The 19182-nt window shown below is 46.4% G+C and overlaps 1 protein-coding gene across 1 annotated transcript in view; it reads left to right on the top strand.

The window, feature by feature from the left end:
* The first annotated feature begins 770 nt into the window (after positions 1 to 770).
* The window catches only part of LOC115465792 (ADP-dependent glucokinase-like), a 65762-nt gene continuing 47350 nt past the window's right edge, over positions 771 to 19182 (top strand). Inside the window, exon 1 of the mRNA XM_030196520.1 lies at positions 771 to 1070. Coding sequence (XP_030052380.1) covers positions 884 to 1070 — 187 coding nt within the window. The 5' untranslated portion in view covers positions 771 to 883. The remainder of the gene's footprint in view (positions 1071 to 19182) is intronic.

The following is a 19182-nucleotide window of genomic DNA, read 5'->3' as shown; positions in this document are numbered from 1 at the left end:
CAATAAACTGCTTATCATAGACATTTCGTCTACTACTTATCTTCGAGGGGGGTCCCCCCCCCCAGCTCTTGCTTAATAAGATGAAGTCAGACAAGGACGACTCGTGGCCACAATGAAGATAAAATGCCACGTAGTCGTACGCATATTTGTACAGGACGGAATACTCAGAAGGCACCGTGCAACAGAGTGTCGGACTCCGAGTATCGGACCAAAAATATCCTTTCTAAGGGGAACAATTTTATACACAAAAAGCTGAAAAAGGATAGTATCAAGGTGAATGGATTCGCCTCCAGAGGATTTCAGCAGACAGCGCGGCAGAGACAGCTACTCCTTCTACTACTACTACTACTACTTAACATTTCTAGAGCGCTACTAGGGTTACGCAGCGCTGTACAATTTAACAAAGAGAGACAGTCCCTGCTCAAAGAGCTTACAATCTAATAGACAAGTGAACGGTCGGTCCGATCGGGGCAGTCAAATTCCGTTCCACAGTGCCTTTTCCCTTTCCATTGCAGAAATGACACTGAAGCAAAAAGCTTGTTATTTCACGGTCAACCCTGTTTCGCTACACCACGACCATAAACAAGTGTTCGCGGCTTCCTGAGGTTGGTTTGGTTGGCACGGGGCGTGGGTACCCAGGAGGCGCGGCTCGCAGCAGGAAGTGGCAAAGGAGGGGAGGGGGTGTGGCATTATGTGACGGAAAGGGGCGGTGCTGCGTGCACATGTGGAAAGGGAGGAGTTGAGTTGGCACCGCCCCTTTCCTACTGCAGCCTGTGTTTCGCAGCAGGTCGCTGACGTGACGCGGTGAGGGCCTGGGGAGGGAGAGGGGCGGAGGCGGTGACTGACTGTGGTTTCTGAGTTGAATGTCCACCTTCCCGACACGATGGCGGCTCCCCGGCTTCTCTGCGGCTCGGTGCTCTCCTTCCTGGCCCTGCTGCTCGCTTACTGGTACCGGCAGCAGGCGGGGGATTCGAGTTTGCAGGAGCGTCTGGATACTGTGCTCTCCTCGCTGCTGCGGGCCGAAGGCAAAGTGGATGTGGATGACGTCCTCCCACCCCGAGTGGCCATAGGTAAGGGAAAGTGGGGTGGCGCTGCCTTCTTGCCGGCACACGTGCCATTTACATAGGGTGAAATAATTAGGAAAATGTTAAAAATATTGAAAAAAAGGTTAATAAACAAGGTAAATGAAAAAGTGTAATATCTGCTTACTGGATTTACCTAAAATACTTCTTGACTGGGTCTTGGGATTTATAATTTAATACTCCTTTTTGGGGGTCCAAACAGACAAGTGAAAGAGATGGCATTGCTGGAAAATAAAGTGAATCACACAATGCATTACACAGGGAAGGGGGAAGAGCGTGTAAAGTTAATAACGTGGCAGAGAGGCTGTAGAATATTTCTAGAATTGAGTTTGAAAGAAAAGCCTCTATTAATTCCTTGTATGTAAATTCTAAAGTGTTTGATCACTTCACCCAATGTTGTTGATGTAATGCGGTCTGCGATTGACATGCGTTTTCTGACAAAAGTCGTCTTTGGCTTTGAGCTGCTTACCCAGGACCAGAGGAAAGGAGTTGTTACTTTTCTCCTTGAAAGGTAGTTAAATACATTTTAATTGTTCTGATGTAATTCATTAGTTAACCCCCCTTTTTTTTTCTGTGCTTTCAAGTTGGAGAGTGATTTGGTAGCCAAAATAGGGAGCAAACAGCTCTAGTTTGGATGCTGTAGGTTGATTGCTGTCAGTGTCTTTTTGACCAGGACACATAGAGATGGATGCCAGGAGCCTGTTTCCATGCAGGCCAGAAAACGTGCTGTGCTGTTGAATAGCCCTGCTGTAATACCTGTTAATCCTGAGGAGGTAGTTTAAACCAGTTATAAACCAGAACTGCCTCAGGCTTGGAGATCTGTTTTTTTTTTTTTCCTCCTTCCTTTTTGGGTAGGCATTTAGATTTGCCTAAGCTTATCTGTCTGTCTTTGATTTAGGGTCTGTGCTTTTATGCACATTTCTTATATCTGCTGAAATATTTTCTGTGGTGACCTATGGAAGAGCTGGTGCTTTTTTTAGATAATGTTTCTTGCTCAAAGTAACAGTCGGTTGCTGTAAGATGTGATCTTAAAACTTGAGTACATAATCTCCATATTGTACTTCTAAAAACAGACACAAACTACAAATTCTGGATCCTTCTGTAACATGTGGTTAGTGAACACTAGTTAAGTGCTGGCAGCTTCTGCCCCAAATAAATTCTGTTGTATTTTTTCTGCTTGGAAATTTTCCAACATTTCTGTTGTGAGAATTTTGCTTGTCTCTTCAGGTTGTTTACTAAACTTTTCTCAATTATTTTAGACAGCTGATTAGCAGACACCAGTTTTGGAAAGTTCTTTGAACTTGTATACATTTGAGTTTCATGTTCTCTCTGTCTCTTCTCTGGTATTAGATTTCACTAGCCCAGTGGCTATTTTTGCCTTCTGCCCCAACAGATCAAGATGCATAATGGTGAAAGCAAATCTAAATTAATATATTGGTTTACGTAAATCTTTTTAGTGAAAAACATGAGATAAACAACATATTGCCTTGTTCACAAGTAAATTAAAGAAATATACAAGCTCCCTCTAGTAAGCCCCCACCCTTCCTAAGAAACTCCAGTGTTAAGCTATGGAATAGAAGCAAATGGTGATTACAGGGTCTTGACTTATGACCTCATACCCCACCTATCTATAGCTCCCCAGCACAGGCCCTTTACCATACCCCCCCCCCCCCACCCAGGAATCCCAGAAAACTATTGATTTCCATGATGTGCACCCTGAAATCTATTTAGCTTAATATCGTGATAAAAAAAAAACAAGAAACAAAACAGCAAAGATGACCAACAAAAGCAAAAAATAAAAACATCTTCTCCGCTCAACAACTTTGTTTCCAGTACAATTGAGCATTATAGCTTCAGCTTATTGGTAAGACACACATATTCTTTTATATTTGGATAGAATTAATAATCAACAGACGGCAGAGAAGACTCCTGACGCAGGCCAGTACGGCCGAAACACAGCTGTGTCGAGTCCCTTTCTCCCTGCTACAGTTTGGCTAATAAAGTTGATTCTTCATTTTTACATCCAAAGTGTCGTCTTTTTTATGTAATTTTTGATTTTGATGGATTCATCTTTTAAATACATATTTTATGATTAATTTTAAATGTTGACATTTATATATATATATATATATATATATATATATATATATATATATATATATATATATATATATATATATATATATATTTTATTTTTATATTTTTTGTTTGTTTTTTTTTTGCTTTTGTTGGTCATCTTTGCTGTTTTGTTTCTTGTTGATTTCCTTGCGAAGACTGGTTTCTTCTGTTTTTTTTGTAAAAAAAAAAAAAGCTCCATATGCAAAGAGCACAGAGACTGCTGAAGTTTCCAGGTTGTGAAGAAAGAACATTGTTGTGTTGTAGCTTCTACAGTCAAGTTTTCAGGGTATCCTTAAAGAGATTTATGTACACTTCCCGTTTTATGCAAACATCTCATGCATATTTATTATATCAAAATATTATAACCTCACAATTACAGAAATCACATCATGAATCTTTATTAACATACTGTATTATAAAAAAAACAAACACACTTAAAACTAAATATGCCAACCCCACTTGACTATTCTTGGAGCAGTAAACAGTTGCATCCCAAATGCTCAATCAAGGCATCCAGTGCTGCATACACCGTACACAAGTCTGTATTCATAGGGTACCGCAAAGGCAAATGTAATTGAAACAAAAATATCCCATCAACAGCATGAGTTTGAATGTCCACGGGCATATCCAGAAAAGTTGTTCACGAAGAGCAATTTGAACCCTTACAGTCACAGCAGCTCAACAGGGGAATGCAAGAAGTGGGACCAAACTAGCCATAGTTCTCTCTAGACAACTACAGTGCTCAGCGTCAGACCACACCACCGTGATGTGGTCTGAGCATTGTTTAAATGATGGAGTTCTGGCTCCTGAAGATATCATGTAGAGCCTGGACACAAGTTGTATAGAGAGCACTATGGCTGGTTTGGTTCTGCTTTTTATGTTCCCCTGTTGAGCTGCTGTAACTGTAAGGGTTCAAATTGCTGTTCGTGAACAACTTTTCTGGATGTGCCTGTGGACATTCCAACTCATGCTGCTGTTAATGGGATATATCAGTTAGTACAGTGGATCCCAAACTTTGTAGGTTCATGGCACCCTTAGTGTCCAAGCATTTTTTTGCAGCACCTCTTCCCCCACCCAGACACATAGGCCTCCACACTCCTCCCCCGGCAACATAGGTCTCCACTCCCCCTGCACCACATAGGTCTCCCTTTCCCTGCAGCCCCCTCTTCTCACTCCAGCACACTTCTCCTCCCTGAAAGTTCAGCACACCTCTCCATTCCCTGCAGCTCCAGTTCTCCCAGATAGTCCAGCACACCTCTTCATTTACTGCAACCCCCCCCCCACACAGAAAGTCCAGCACACCTCTCTCTTCCCTGCAGCCCCCTCTTCCCAGAAAGTCCAGCATACCATTCTGTGCAGCCCCCTTCCTCCCAAATAGTCCAGCACACATCTGCCTTCTCCAAATCCAGCATCGCTCGCTACCTTCCTTCCTGCAGGGTCCAGGATCGCTGCCACTGCAGCGCTTGCAGTTTACATTTTCGGGCTGTCCACAATTCACACTGGCACTCCAGGGCCTTCCCTCTGCCGCATCCAGCCCTCTCTGATGCAACTTCCTATTGTAAGGCTGGATGCGGTACAGGGAAGTCCCCGCAGTACCTGTGTGAATTGTGGATGGCCCGAAAATGTAAGCTGCAAGCACTTCAGTGGGGGAAGAAGGAGGAAGCGGCAGATTCCGGACCTGCGGGAGGAGAAAGTAGGGAGCATGATGTTGGATTGTGGCTGGCAGGAGGGAGGTCAGGATTTTGCCATAGCACCCCTGAGAGTTTGCTGCAGCGCACCAGGGTGCCGCGGCACACAGTTTGGGAACCGCTGGGTTATTGATTAATATTTTTGCTTCAATGACATTTTGCCTTTGCTGTACCATATGAATACAGACTTTTGTGTATGGTGCATGCAGCACTGAATGACTTGATTGAGCATTTGGACTTCCGGGGGTAGTCAATTGGGGTTGGGGTATTTGGTTGTAAGTGTGTTTGGTTTTTATAATGGTGTGTTAATAAAGATTCACGATGTAATTTTTGTATTTGTAAGGTGGTTATAATATCTTGATGTATTGATTTTGATACCATTTTTTAAAATTGTGAACCCAGTTTTGTTTAATTCCTTGCATATTTATTAGAGAGATCCTGAAAACTAGAATGGTTTTGGCCCTTCAGTATTGTAGTTCAACACCCTCTAGTCTACTGTGTCTGTGCCTACACTTGCATGAGCAGTTGCAGATTTTCTTTTCTCTACATTAAATGGGTGAAAGTATTTACTCCCCTGTATACTAAGCCGTGCTAGTGGGTGCGGTGTTCTAATGCTGACACAGCCCATTCATTTTGAATGGGCTGTGCCGGCATTGCCGTGCGGCTTAGTAAACAGAGGAGTTAGTTTGAACAATATTGATGTTATGAATGCTTTAAACGGTGTTATAACTTTGGCAAAGACTTTCTGAATATACAGGGAGCCTGCAAGTAAACTAATCACATTAGATTGTAAGCTCTTTGAGCAGGGACTGTCTTTCTTCTATGTTTGTGCAGTGCTGCGTACGCCTTGTAGCGCTATAGAAATGCTAAATAGTAGTAGTAGTAGTAGTGTACTTCTAGCTCTTACAACTACTTATCATTTCTATAGCGCTACAAGGCATACGCATAAAATAATTTTCATAGGTTTATTATTTGAGACATTTCCAACTTGCTATTGTTGGAGACTTTGTAGCCCAGTATAGGCATATCACCAGAGGGGAAGGACAAGTTACTGGTGTGGCCAGGACGCACATTGATGACATCACCTGCAACAAATTAAAACCGCAGCATCTTCTGAGGCCTGTCTGCTGCCCTTTGACAACTAGGCACTTCCCCAGCTGTTCTCCTTCCTGGGAATTCATTTCCAGCATGGGGACATTGTGACCCAGTGTGTGCATATCGCCAGAGGAAAGGATATGTTATTGGCATGCATGATATAATCTGTAGCAGCTGAAAACTGCTGCTGCTTCTGATGGGTTGCATCTCAGGTGTTGCCCTTTGGCATGCCCTTTTGGGAGGATAGCATGAAGACATTGTGGTTGTTTAGTTATAAGTTGTGCTGGATGGTGGTGTTGACAGCATTCTCTGAGAGAGTGATTGGGTTTTATGGGTTTGGTTATTGGAGATCACAGGGTGTTGGGATATGGAAGGTTTGGATGTTGAGAGGGTAATGTGGCAGGGTTGCTATGCTCAGGGAGGCCTGAATGAACTTGGGGGTTGGAATGGGAGGTGTTGGGAGTGCTGGCTGAAGGCTATTCCATGTAAGGCCCCTTATCTTAATAGTGCTGGGAAAGAGAAAAGATTGAAATGTATGTTACAGGATTCTAGGTTGATTGTTAAAAAAATGGCATTTGATCTGAGACTTATTGACCTCAGTGTTTGGATGGAGTTTTTTTTGACAGATTTGGTTGAAAGATACTGAAGACCCCAATAAGTTTTGGTGTTTTTTTGTGTGCATGCAAATGTATATATATTGGTATGTTCTTTGGTAAGAGTGAAGAGAGGGAAGGATGGCAGCTATTCTGAGATTAATTTTGGTGGGCTCAGGAGGCATTAGTTATCTTGAAGGAGGTTGAGAGGCGGTTACTTAGGGTTCTTCTAATAAGTTGCCATTTTTGTTATTATTTTGTCCACCTGCGCTTCCTTGGGATACATGGGAACAGCTGGTAGAAGGTATATTATATTTGAAAGTTAGATTTGCAGATCTTTTGGTATTGGGGGTCTTGAATGCACATTTTGAAGATCTTAATGATAGAAGAGCGTCCTTTTCTAACTGTTTACTTTGGGGGGGGGGGGGGTCTAACACAGATTGATTTAGAATCTACCTATCAGGTGATCTTTTATTAGACCTGATATATATTTCTGATTCCAAATAAACTTTAATTGGATGAGTTTACAAAAATTTCCTGTATTCCATAGACAGATCGTTTTGGGATTCTTATTATTTGTTGTGTGAAATGGGTTAAAGTAGAGGAGTTTGTGGCCAAAGTATGGAAGGAAGAGGAAGAATAGATGTTAGATGAGAGACTAATGCAAAGTAATGCACATTGGGAAGAATAATCCAAATTTTAGGTACCTGATGCCAGGGTCCACCTTGGGAGTCAGCACCCAAGAAAAAGATCTAGGTGCCATTGTAGATAATACACTGAAATCTCCTGCCCAGTGTGCAGCAGCGGAGAATAAAGCAAATGGGATGCTAGGAATTGTTAAGAAAGGGATGGTAAATAAAACCAAGAATACTTTGCCTCTGTGTCGCTCCATGGTATGACCTCACCTTGAGTTCTGCATTCAATTCTGGTCACCGTATCTCAAAAAAGATATAGCAGAATTAGAAAAGGTTCAAAGGAGAGCGACCAAAATGATAAAGGGATGGAACTCCTCTCGTATGAGGAAATGCTAAAGAAGTTATGGTTTTTCAGCTTGGTAAGAGATGGCTCAAGGGAGATATGATTGAGGTCTACAAAATCCTGAGTGGTTTAGAACGGATAAAAGTGAATATTTTGTTTATTCTTTCAAAAAGTATAAAGACTATGGGAAACTCCATGAAGTTACATGGAAATATTTTTTTACTCAATGAATAGTTAAGCTCTGGAACTCTTTGCCAGAGGATGTGGTAACAGCGGTTAGTGTATCTGGATTAAATAGGTTTTGGACAAGTTCCTGGAGAAAAAGTCCATAGTCTACTATTGAGACAGGCATGGGGAAACCACTGCTTGCCCTAGGATTGGTAGCATGGAATGTTGCTACTAATTGGGTTTTTGTCATGTACTTGTGACCTGGATTGGCCACTGTTGGAAACGGGATACTGGGCTGGATGGACAATTCATCTGACATAGTATGGCTATTCTTATGTCACACTGAAATGTGTGAGGGGAAAGTTGTATGGTGTACTAGTGTCTGTACCGCTCTAGATAACTGTTGCATCCACTTGCAGAAACTATGCCTATGTCTGGCATCTAGAAAAAACAGAATAAGAAGAGGGTGAGCAGTGGAGAAGGGATTCATCCCCTTGCTTTAGCCAGGTTTCTGTTAAACTGAACAAGTCTGTTCTAGGAGTGGAAAGAAGATCATGCAAAGCTGTAGTTTTACCTTCAAAGTGACCTACATACCTACATTTAAGGACAAAGAGAGAAATTGACAGTTGCACTCGGGAGGTGGGGGAGGGGGCTGAATAAAGAGGTAGGAGGTAACATCAATTGAAACAGAAGATAGGCAGGATACAAGAAATCGGTATATTAAGAAACCCTGGTCAGGGTGGAGGGGCAGAGGTGATAGCCCTAGAGTACCAGGAAATGTGAAATTATGGGCATGAAAATGTGATACAGAAAGTGTGACAAGGAGAACAAAAACATGAAGAGCATAAGAATCCGTATCCTACCATCGTTAGTTGAAGTTGCTGCAAGGAGCTTGCTGAGGAATGGTTTACAAAAATAGTACGCCAAGCTAACTTAACCAATAAAACATATACATGACCACCATAATCAGTTCCAAGTTTCTGACACAATTCACTAACTTCGACTTTAGGGAGACATAGAAACTACTGCATTTGTTCCTGTAATACCCGTAAGCACTGTCGGATCATTGTACCAATCCAGACTCTAGGATAGTGTGTCAGTGGTTTGTAGAAAAGTGGATTAGTATGGAATATTAAGTCAGCAGTCTTCTGTTTTGCTGATGTTTTTATTGATGATATAACAAAAGTAACCGACAACAATCTCCATATATATCAATTGGAAAACAAGACAAACAGAATACCAGCATGGCGAAAATCTCATCATCAAAATATTTAACATTTTCTCCCCCTCCAACTCCACCCCACTCCCTCAGAGTATATGCCACGCTGTTTATTAACTTTTAAGTATATTTCAAACAACTAAAACTCATCATCACAATCAATTGCTGTAACCATCATCATTCAAAAGAAGCGTAGAGAGCCTGGATTCTTATAGCTCCCTACCATTTTATGGTTCAACAATTTATCTTAATAATTCAACATTTACAGTACAGCCTACCAGTTCAATTTGAACCTCCTTAGGTAACATGTCATAACCACACAATAGTAACGTTCACCGTTATCCTCCATATTTCGTGATAAGTCCCCTCCTCCCCCCCCCCCAATAACACTGCTTTACCCATCAAACTTTTACTTGCCTACTCCTCCCCTTGCCCTCTATCCCCCTTCCCCCCTAATTATAAGAAAAAAAACCATATCGATAAATCAGACCAATAATGAAAATCCCCCCCTCCTCCCCTCTAAGGAGATACCCAAACTTTTGATCTATATCTGAAATGGATGACTCCCTTTCAACTGAGAACTTAAAGCGAATTGATCACTAAACTCCTCCCTTTAGGAGATAAGCTTTGGATATATGGCCCCCAAATATCCAAAAACTGCCTCCGCCGCTTAGGGGAACAGCCCACCCTTTTCCTTTCAAATAGCATGAATTCATGCAATCTGTTCCGCCAGTGCCAGAAATCCAGGGGGGGACGCCTCCATCCATTGACTCATTATAAGCCACTTACCAATCAGACAGGCCTTGCGAATCAACTCGGGGAACACATGACTCTGGATCCCAAAAGAGTGCCCAGATACCGAACAATGGAGTCCCAAAAATGCCGCACCTTGTAACACCCCCACAAATAATGAAAAAACGACCCCGGAGCCCTCCCACACTTCCCACAGAGAGGTGTGGATACTTCTCCCATCCTGAACACTTGAGTCTTTGTTAGGTAGGCCCTGTGTAGAATACGATACTGGCATTCTCTAAGTCCTGCATTACCCGTCAAACCTGAAATCCTAGATGTCAAAGCATTGAAATCCAAAGCCAAATGCGGCCTTGCCAAATCGTCCGCCCAGCGCTGTTGAATTTGCCCTCGGACCTTGGGCACCATATATCTTCCCAACGCCCTATGCAGCCCAGAGATTGAAAGACGTTCCCCCTGCATCGAATGAAAAAACTGCCGCAGGAAATGACAGTGCCGAGAACCTAAAGCCCCCCTGTCCAATGAATCAACATAATGCTTCAGTTGGGCATGAGCGAAGGTACCTCCCATATCATACCCGAGTCCCAATGCCCCCAGATTCAACATTACCCCCTGCCGATCCAACACATGTTCTAACCTAGTTATACCTTGCCGTGCCCATTTCTGAGAAACCACATTCTCCAAACCCGGTCGGAACAGGTTGCCCTGAATAGGAAGAATATCCGAGATCCATCTACTCAAGCCAAACAGCTTTATCATATCTTTCCAAAGACTTCGCAGAGGGATCAATAATATACTATTACGCAACTCCACCGGAATCATCTTGCTGGGAGCCTGTAGTAAAAAATGAAAATTACACGGCGTATAATACTGGTTTTCCAATCGTCTCCATATGTAATCATCTCGCGCCAAAAACCAGCCCCCAATGTAACGCATGAGACGAGCCCAATTTATAACGCCGCAAATCCGGCAGGCCCAAACCTCCCTCACCCCAGGACCCCTGCAATAGATTCAGCGGTAGCTTTGCCTTCCTTCCCCCCCAGCAAAAACGTCTAATCACCCTACCCAACTGATTGAGGTCTCTGGCGCTTAGATAAATGGGCAACATATGCAGCAGATATAGCCATCTGGGGAATTCCACCATTCTGAACACCTGGATCCGCCCAGAAAGCGACAAAGGCAAAGACATCCAAGCTCGCAACCTCTCCGATGTGGCCTTCAACAAACCAGAGACATTCAAATGGTACAACCATAGGCGTAGTTTGACTGTTTCATTTGGGGGGGGGGGGGGGGGCAAAGGATGGGCGGAGCATATTAGCATATTCATTTGCATATATACATATGCAAATGAATATGCTAATATGGAGGAAGGAATTGAAATTTACAGGCAAAATATCACAGATGCACATTTCAAAAAGCTGACATATTTCAATTAATAAATTCTGAATAAAATACTTTTATCTACCTTTGTTGTCTGATCATTTAGTTTTTCTATTCGCTTTGGTCCCAGTGTCTTCTGTTTTATGCAGTGTCTTCTTTCCAGTAGGCTTCCCTCTGCTCCCCACCCTCCCAGTCCCATCCATCTCTTGCTCCTTCCCTCTGCTCCCCACCCCTCCCAGTCCCATCCATCTTCTGTTCCTTCCCTCTGCTCACCATCCCTCCGTCCCATCCATCTTCTGCTCCTTCCCTCTGCTGTGCCTGACCTCTCCCAATCCCATCCATCTCCTGGTCCATCCCTCTGTCCCCACCCCTCCCAGTCCCATCCATCTCTTGCTCCCCCTCTGCTCCCCACCCCTCCCAGTCCCATCCATCTTCTGTTCCTTCCCTCTGCTCACCATCCCCTCCTTCCCTCTGCTGTGCCTGACCTCTCCCAATCCCATCCATCTCCTGGTCCATCCCTCTGCTCCCCACCCCTCCCAGTCCCATCCATCTCTTGCTCCTTCCCTCTGATCCCCACTCCTCCCAGTCCAATCCATCCCCTGGTCCTTCCCTCTGCTCCCCACTCCTCCCAGTCAAATCCATCCCCTGGTCCTTCCCTCTGCTCCCAACGCTCCCAGTCCCATCCATCTCCTGGTCCTTCCCTCTGCTCCCAACGCTCCCAGTCCCATCCATCTCTTGGTCCTTTCCTCTGCTCCCCAACGCTCCCAGTCCCATCCATCTCTTGGTCCTTCCCTCTGCTCCCCACCCCTCCCAGTCCCAACCATCTCTTGGTCCTTCCCTCTGCTCCCCACCCCTCCCAGTTCCATCCATCTTCCTTCTGCTGCCCCCCCCCCCGTGAGGTCCAAGATCGTGACTCTGTCTACCCCCCTCTCTTCCTCCCTCCCTCCGGCGCAGGCAGCAGTCTTTTTCAGCGTTCCTGCCAGCAGCGGTAGCGATGTACACGCTGCCTTCGGTCTGCTCCGGAAGCCTTCTCTTCAAGTTCCTGTTCCCACCTATGCTCCCACTCTTCCCTCCCAACCCAACCCCTACATAACCCCCCATAGCTCCTAAAAAAAAAGAAAAAAACCGGACCACGCGAGCTCCCCCCTCACCCATCTCATCTACAATTCCATAGTCACACATGCATTCCCCCTTTATACATCAAAATTTTAAATCTTCCCACACCCACTCACTCCCCCCATTCATTATAAAATATCTATCCAAACCTCATATATATAGCCCATAACTCTAGTACCCTGGGGGCCCTTCCCATCAGATAATTATAATTCAGTTTCCCTTACAGTTCCTCACCCAACTTTAACAGAAATAGAACAGCATTCACTCACCACCTTCTCAAACAAATCAAACCTAACTGCATTATATATTTGTAATGCCTATCCCCACTGTTCAAAAAATCACTGCAGTGCGCTCACTAGTACTCCTCACCATCTCACCAAGTATGTAACAGTCCAGTCCCTTCAAGTGTCTATTCCACTCTCACTTGCTATCAAAGCCAGTCTCTTCATGCTGGCCCTTCAGCAGGTAGATCTTGTTGTACAAACTTCATCGCCTCCTCCGCCACAGTAAAGAACTGCTGGGACCCCCGATACCAGATTTTCAGTCGTGCAGGGTAGAGTAAAGCAAATTGTATTTTCCTGGAAAACAGAAGCTGGCACACTTCGCGAAACGCTTTTTGCTGCAATGACACTGCCGTGGAGAAATCCTGAAAGCAGCGCACCACCGAATTTTCATACTTGAGCTGTCCCAATTTCCTGAGCGCTTGTAAAATATCCTGTTTGTGTGCAAAGTTCAGCACTTTAAAAATCACTACTCTGGGACGTGAATCGTCCTTACGCACAGGCCCTAACCTGTGGGCCCGCTCCACTCTCAGCGGGCCTGTTGTCAGCTTTAGCTGAAGTGCTGTGGGGAGCCAGGATTCCAGAAAGGATCGCAAGTCAGCCTCTCTGATGGCTTCCGGCAGCCCTACCATCCTGATGTTACTCCTCCGCGCCCGGTTCTCAAGGTCCTGCAATTTTGCCTCAAGTCACTCCACCTTCTGTTTCAGGGCTTTACTTGACGTCTCCTGTTGCTTCACCAAATCTTCTACATCCGACAGCCTTTGTTTGTATTGAGTAAGCTCCGTCTGGATACCGCCCAACTTATCATCGATCCCTTTCAGCTGATCCGCGATCCTTTGCAGCTTAAGGTCTACGGAGACTTCCAGCATGGCAGAAACTTCTGCCGCTACCTCCGCGGCCCACGCGGATCTCACTGTCGGGGAACTCCCGCCCTCTGCCTCCGCCATCTTGTTTTCGAGCAGCCGACTTCGCGCCCCTTCTTTCTTTCCAGATTTGGCCGCCGTTCTCCGCTCCTGCACACAATCCGCTTCCACCAAAAGCTGCCGCTACACTTCCCCTGCTCAACAATATTCTCCGATTGAGTGGGAGTAGCGTGGTGAAGGTTGGAAAGCTCAGCTAAGTGCAGGTAAGGAGGGAGCTCTGCACAGCGACTGCCACTCTCTAGCCGTGCATCACATGATCTTTGCTGATGTTTTTATTTTTTATTTATTTACTTGTTACATTTGTACCCCACATTTTCCCACCCATTTGCAGGCCCAATGTGGCTTACATAGCGCCGTGGGGCAAAGCCTCCTCTGGTTAAGAAAACACATACAGAGTGATGTTGTTAAATGAAATAGATATGTACAGACAATTGTTGAGTGGCGAAACTGAATTAATTAGGTGAAGGCTCATTTAGAAGAAGATGGAACTGATCAGCAACAGGTTTCTCAGGTTTTGCACTAGGTGTATTCCAAACTGAAATTAGTGAGGAAATTGCACCCTGTAAAATGATGTATCCAACCCAAACCCCCACAAATTTCCTGGTGTCTAGTGGCACCTTTCCCTCTCACCTCCGCCTAAATTGTCTTCAAATTTGAAAGGAAAAAGTCCCTTATATTTAGTGGGGACACCAGGCCCCATATAATTTGGCATCCTGGCCCTGCCCAGTACATTACAGGCTAAAAAACTTTCTTTTCCCAAAGACTGTTTCATAATTATCTTTTATTTTTCTATGTAGTATTTTTAGTCTCATGCATTACACCAGTGGTCTCTAATGTTTCTCATACCTCACACTAACACTATCTGCTTTTGTCTCACCTAGAATGTAGACTGCATTGAACCCTGGAAAGGGAAATGTTAGCGGTATACAATAATTGATTTGAATTGAAGGGGACTGGGTGAGGGTCGGGTGGGGGGAGTCCCCACTAGCAGTTGGAAGGTATGATATTCCACATACTGTAAAAGAAAAACAAATGTGGTGTAATCAAACATATAAACGGCAAGTGACTGACTCACCTGCAAATGCGCAGTAGAGTCGGAACGCTGAGAGTGTAGAAGTCCAAGCTAAGCCTTCACCAGCAGTACAGCCCAATAGGGAGGAGGGCTTGGACATGGGCGCGGAAATCGGAGGAGGAGGGAGCAGGGAGGGAAGGAGGGGGCGGAACTGAGGGAAACAGACGCTGGGGGGAGGGCAGGGGAGAGAGCAGGGTTGGTGGACGGGGGGGAGGCCATAGGAAAACAAAAATCTAGCCCGTTGTTACGGGCTTAATGGCTAGTTTAAATATAAAATGCAATTAAATTAGCCGTAATAGGGACAGTCAAATAATCCCATAAGACTTGAGTGAGAAAAAAATCATAACGGGAACAAGGGCACTGTCCCAGAGGAAGTTCAATACAGGACATAATTGATGGGCAAAAGAATTTGCACAGCTCAAAGAAGAAAGCAGAAGGAAATACTGGAAAACAGTTTATTTCAAAGAAAAAGTCTCTGTACAATAAAGTTCAGGAATCACTTATGACGCTAAAAGTTAGTGCTCTGAAACAAAGTAAAGTTTCTGTCACTTAACTTAAAACAGGGCGATTAACAAAAGAACATGACTAAATATACAGGCAGCTGATATCCCCCTGAAAGAGCACAAACTGGACTTATTTTGTTTCTCCTAAATCATGTGATTTCTCCTAAATTAACTTGTGATCATATATGGATCTTCCTGTTTCCTTCCATCACAATAATATAATAATATACAAAAATGGCAATTTCCTGTATTCTAACATCTTCTTCTACTTGTGTTCACATGCGCACTTTGTGGCAATCGCCTAATTCCTTATCTGTAATGCATGCTCACAGCGTGCCAAAACCATGTAGCAAGCTAGTATGAAACACCTGGTGTCCTTCTCAGAACACACATTTTTTGTTGTTGTTACATTTGTGCCCCGCGCTTTCCCACTCATGGCAGGCTCAATGCGGCTTACATGGGGCAATGGAGGGTTAAGTGACTTGCCCAGAGTCACAAGGAGCTGCCTGTGCCTGAAGTGGGAATCAAACTCAGTTCCTCAGTTCCCCAGGACCAAAGTCCACCACCCTAACCACTAGGCCACTCCTCCACTCGTTGGAACATCTTGGAGTCGCAGGGTCCTCAGTCTCTCATCACCACCAAGGTTATATACAATTGTATCTGCCATATATGGGCTGCATAGCCTAATTTCCTCCCAAGTATCACCTTGACATGTAACATGTACTTCCTCAGCGACCCTCCAGACCGGTCAAGACGCGTGGGTTATGTACTCCTAACAGCAGAGGGAGACTGAGAAAACACTGAGCTTTGAACACTGCCTATATAACCTGTGCAGAACCTACAGTAGCCAGTATTTTCTCAGTCTCAGCAGAGGTAGAAGGACAGCCTGTGCAGTCTTCAATAGTCTGGTGAGGTAGCCTTGATTTTAGGGATAAAGGATTTTGGGTTTTCCTTCAAGAGGTTTCTATCCTTTAAGTACCCTGTACGTGGTTTGCCAAAAAAAAAAAAAAAAAGTGCTTCGGGGCCCTGGGTCCGGTGGGGCCCAGTAGTTCCCCCTGGGGTGTCACACCTGCTTTGGCAGGTCCCTCCCCCTGTGCTGCTCTCCAGTACTGTGTTACTTGCAGCTTTGTGCCTCGGCTGTTTTCTGTGTACTGCAGCCTTGAGAGCCTTTCAATTTTCAGCTGCCAGAATTGTCTTCTGTCTCTTTAAGGGAGATATATTTATTTATTTGGTACGGAACGAACGGGAGTTCTTTTCCGTCCTAGCAACGAGAGAGCAGTGGTTTTTAGAGCTTGTCTGACATTGGGGGCCGGTACGGGGAAGCACTGCCTTTACTTTTACAGTTATGGCGGGCAAATTACTCCGTTGTCGCGCGTGCTCGCGTCGGGGCATCGAATCGCCGGGCGGTCAGTGTCGGCTGTGCGGTGAGCCCAAACGCTTGGAGGCAGTTCCCCCGCAGTTAACCGCGGAAGTCCCGGCGGTATCGGCGGCCCCTTTAGCAGCGGCAACTCAGGCGGCTCCGGCAGCGGCGCTTTCAGTTTCGGTGGGAACGGCCGCCATTTTGAATTTAGCGCGTTCTGCAGAGGCTTCTGTGGTTGAGCCAGTTGCCCCCGTGGACACACACAAAGTACCTAATGAGGGTCCAGGAGGGGTTAGCTTTCCTCCAGAGTTTGTTTGGACTCTTTTCCAGGCTTGGAAATCGGGCCCCCCCCAGGGAGTGGAGGGGGTTAGTCCCATGCTGCCTAAAAGACCCCGGATAGAGTGGACAGAGGATGAGGAATGTCTGTCTCAGGTGGGCACGGAAGGCCCATTTAGTGATGGGGGAGAGTCTGAGGGGTTTGAGGGTCCGGTAGATCCGGTGGACTCCCTTCCTGGGGAAGATCCCTCAGTAGTTAGGATTTTTCATAGGGATGAGCTTTCGGAGCTCATTGATCAGGTCACAGCTACCCTTAAATTTAATCCTGAGGTGGCTCCAGGTGAATCTGGGCAGGATCCCTTGGTGAAAGGAATTCAGCGTAGAGCACGGACCTTCCCTATGAACAAGGATCTCAGGGAGATGGTTAGCCAGGAATGGGATTCGCCAGATTCGCCGTGTAAGGTTTCCAAGGCAATGGCGAGGCTTTATCCCCTGCCGCAGGAGGATAGGGATTCCCTTAAGGCTCCTACGGTAGATGCAGTGGTTACAGCGGTTACTAAAGCGACAGCTATTCCAGTAGATGGTGGGGCCGCACTCCGTGAACCCCAGGATAGGAGATTGGAAGCATTTCTTAAGCGAAGCTTCGACTTGTCGGCGCTAGCTCTCCAGGCCTCGGTGTGTGGGGGCCTGGTGGCACGGGCGTGTTTTTCGCTGGGCCGAGAAGCTCCTGGATGATCCCGGGGAGGTTGGGACCTCGGGGTTACAGGATTTAGCCAAGTTGGAGATGGGTTCGTCTTTTTTGTCTGACGCGCTGTATGATTTGTTGCGTGCGTCAGCAAAAAATATGGCTATGATAGTGGGAGCGCGTAGGGCTCTCTGGTTAAGAGGTTGGGTCGCGGATGCGGCCTCTAAGGCTAAGTTGTGTTCTCTCCCTTTCAGGGGTTCTAGGCTTTTTGGCGAAGAGTTGGATAAGTTAGTGAAAGGCCTTAGTGAGGCCAAGGTGCCTCGACTCCCGGATTTTCGTCCCAAGCTGGGAGTTAGGGGTAATTCCTCTCGAGGTCGACTTAGTGAGGCTCGACGGTATAGGCCTGGTAGGTTTAGTGGGGCCCCTAGAGGTAGGTTCTTCCAGCGCACCCAGTCCTTTCGCGGGAGTCGTCGCGGAGGCCGGGGCTCGTTCGGGGGAGGTCAGTCCTCGGGGCGGCTTGCCCAATGAAGGTGTGCGGACCCAGGTTCTGGTGCGTGTAGGGGCTCGGCTGAGTCAGTTTTACCAGAACTGGGTCCACATCAGATCAGTGGGTTCTCGAAGTGGTCCGAGATGGTTATGCCCTGGAGTTCGAGACCTCTCCGCCCGAACGGTTTCTGGAGTCCCCTTGTCACTCGAGGCTCAAGAGAGCAGCAGTGCGAGACACGTTGCGTCGTCTTCTCAGTCTGGGAGCAGTGGTTTCTGTTCCGCCCGCTCAGCAACGCTCGGGGTGTTACTCAATTTACTTTGTGGTGCCAAAGAAGGAGGATGCCTTTCGGCCTATTTTAGATCTAAAGAGAGTCAATGCAGCGCTCAAAGTTCCCTCTTTTCACATGGAGACGTTGCGGTCGGTAATTGTGGCAGTCCGGCAGGGAGAGTTTCTAACTTCTCTGGACTTGACAGAGGCTTATCTTCACATTCCCATTCGAGCGGCGCACCAGCGTTTTCTTCGCTTTGCAGTTTTGGGGAAGCATTTTCAGTTTTGTGCCCTGCCCTTCGGTCTGGCAACAGCTCCCCGCACCTTTTCCAAGGTCATGGTGGTGGTGGCGGCTGCTTTGCGTCGGCAGGGCATTTTGGTGCACCCGTATCTAGACGATTGGTTGATTCGGGCCAAGTCCCGGGCGGAGAGCGAGGGAGCGACGTCGCGTGTGGTACAATTTCTCCAGTCGTTGGGCTGGGTGGTGAATTTCAGCAAGAGTCAGTTGGTACCGTCGCAGGCTCTGGAGTATCTGGGCGTTCTCTTCGATACCAGGTCGGGTCGAGTGTTTTTGCCTCCCCCGAGAATCAGCAAGTTGCAGGACCTGATTCGGCGGTTTCTTGCACTGTTGTCACCGACGGCCCGGGCTTACCTGCAAGTTCTGGGGATGATGGTGGCAACCATAGAGGTAGTTCCTTGGGCCCGGGCGCACATGCGTCAGCTTCAGTCCTCTCTCCTCAGTCGGTGGGCTCCCCTGTCGCAGGAGTTGGAGGTACGTCTGCCGATGTCGTCGGTTGTCCGCCGCAGCCTCCGTTGGTGGCTCAGCACTTGCAATCTGGAAAAGGGAATGCCGTTGGAGTCCCCTCAGTGGGTGGTTCTAGTCACAGACGCAAGCCTGCTAGGATGGGGAGCTCATTGTCTCGGTCAGGTAGCGCAGGGGCGGTGGTCCCAGGCGGAAGCAAGGTGGTCCATCAACCGGTTGGAGACTCGGGCCATTCGGTTGGCGCTTCAGAGTTTTCAGGCAATGCTTCTCCACAAGGCAGTCAGAGTGCTCTGCGACAACGCCACAGCCGTGGCCTATGTCAATCGTCAAGGGGGCACAAAGAGTCAGGCGGTCGCGGAGGAGGCGGCACGGTTATGC

The sequence above is a fragment of the Microcaecilia unicolor genome, chromosome 3 (genome assembly GCF_901765095.1).
Source record: "Microcaecilia unicolor chromosome 3, aMicUni1.1, whole genome shotgun sequence".
Classification (NCBI taxonomy): domain Eukaryota; kingdom Metazoa; phylum Chordata; class Amphibia; order Gymnophiona; family Siphonopidae; genus Microcaecilia; species Microcaecilia unicolor.
Note: the sequence above shows the minus strand (reverse complement) of the source record. Positions and strands in the feature narration are given on the sequence as shown.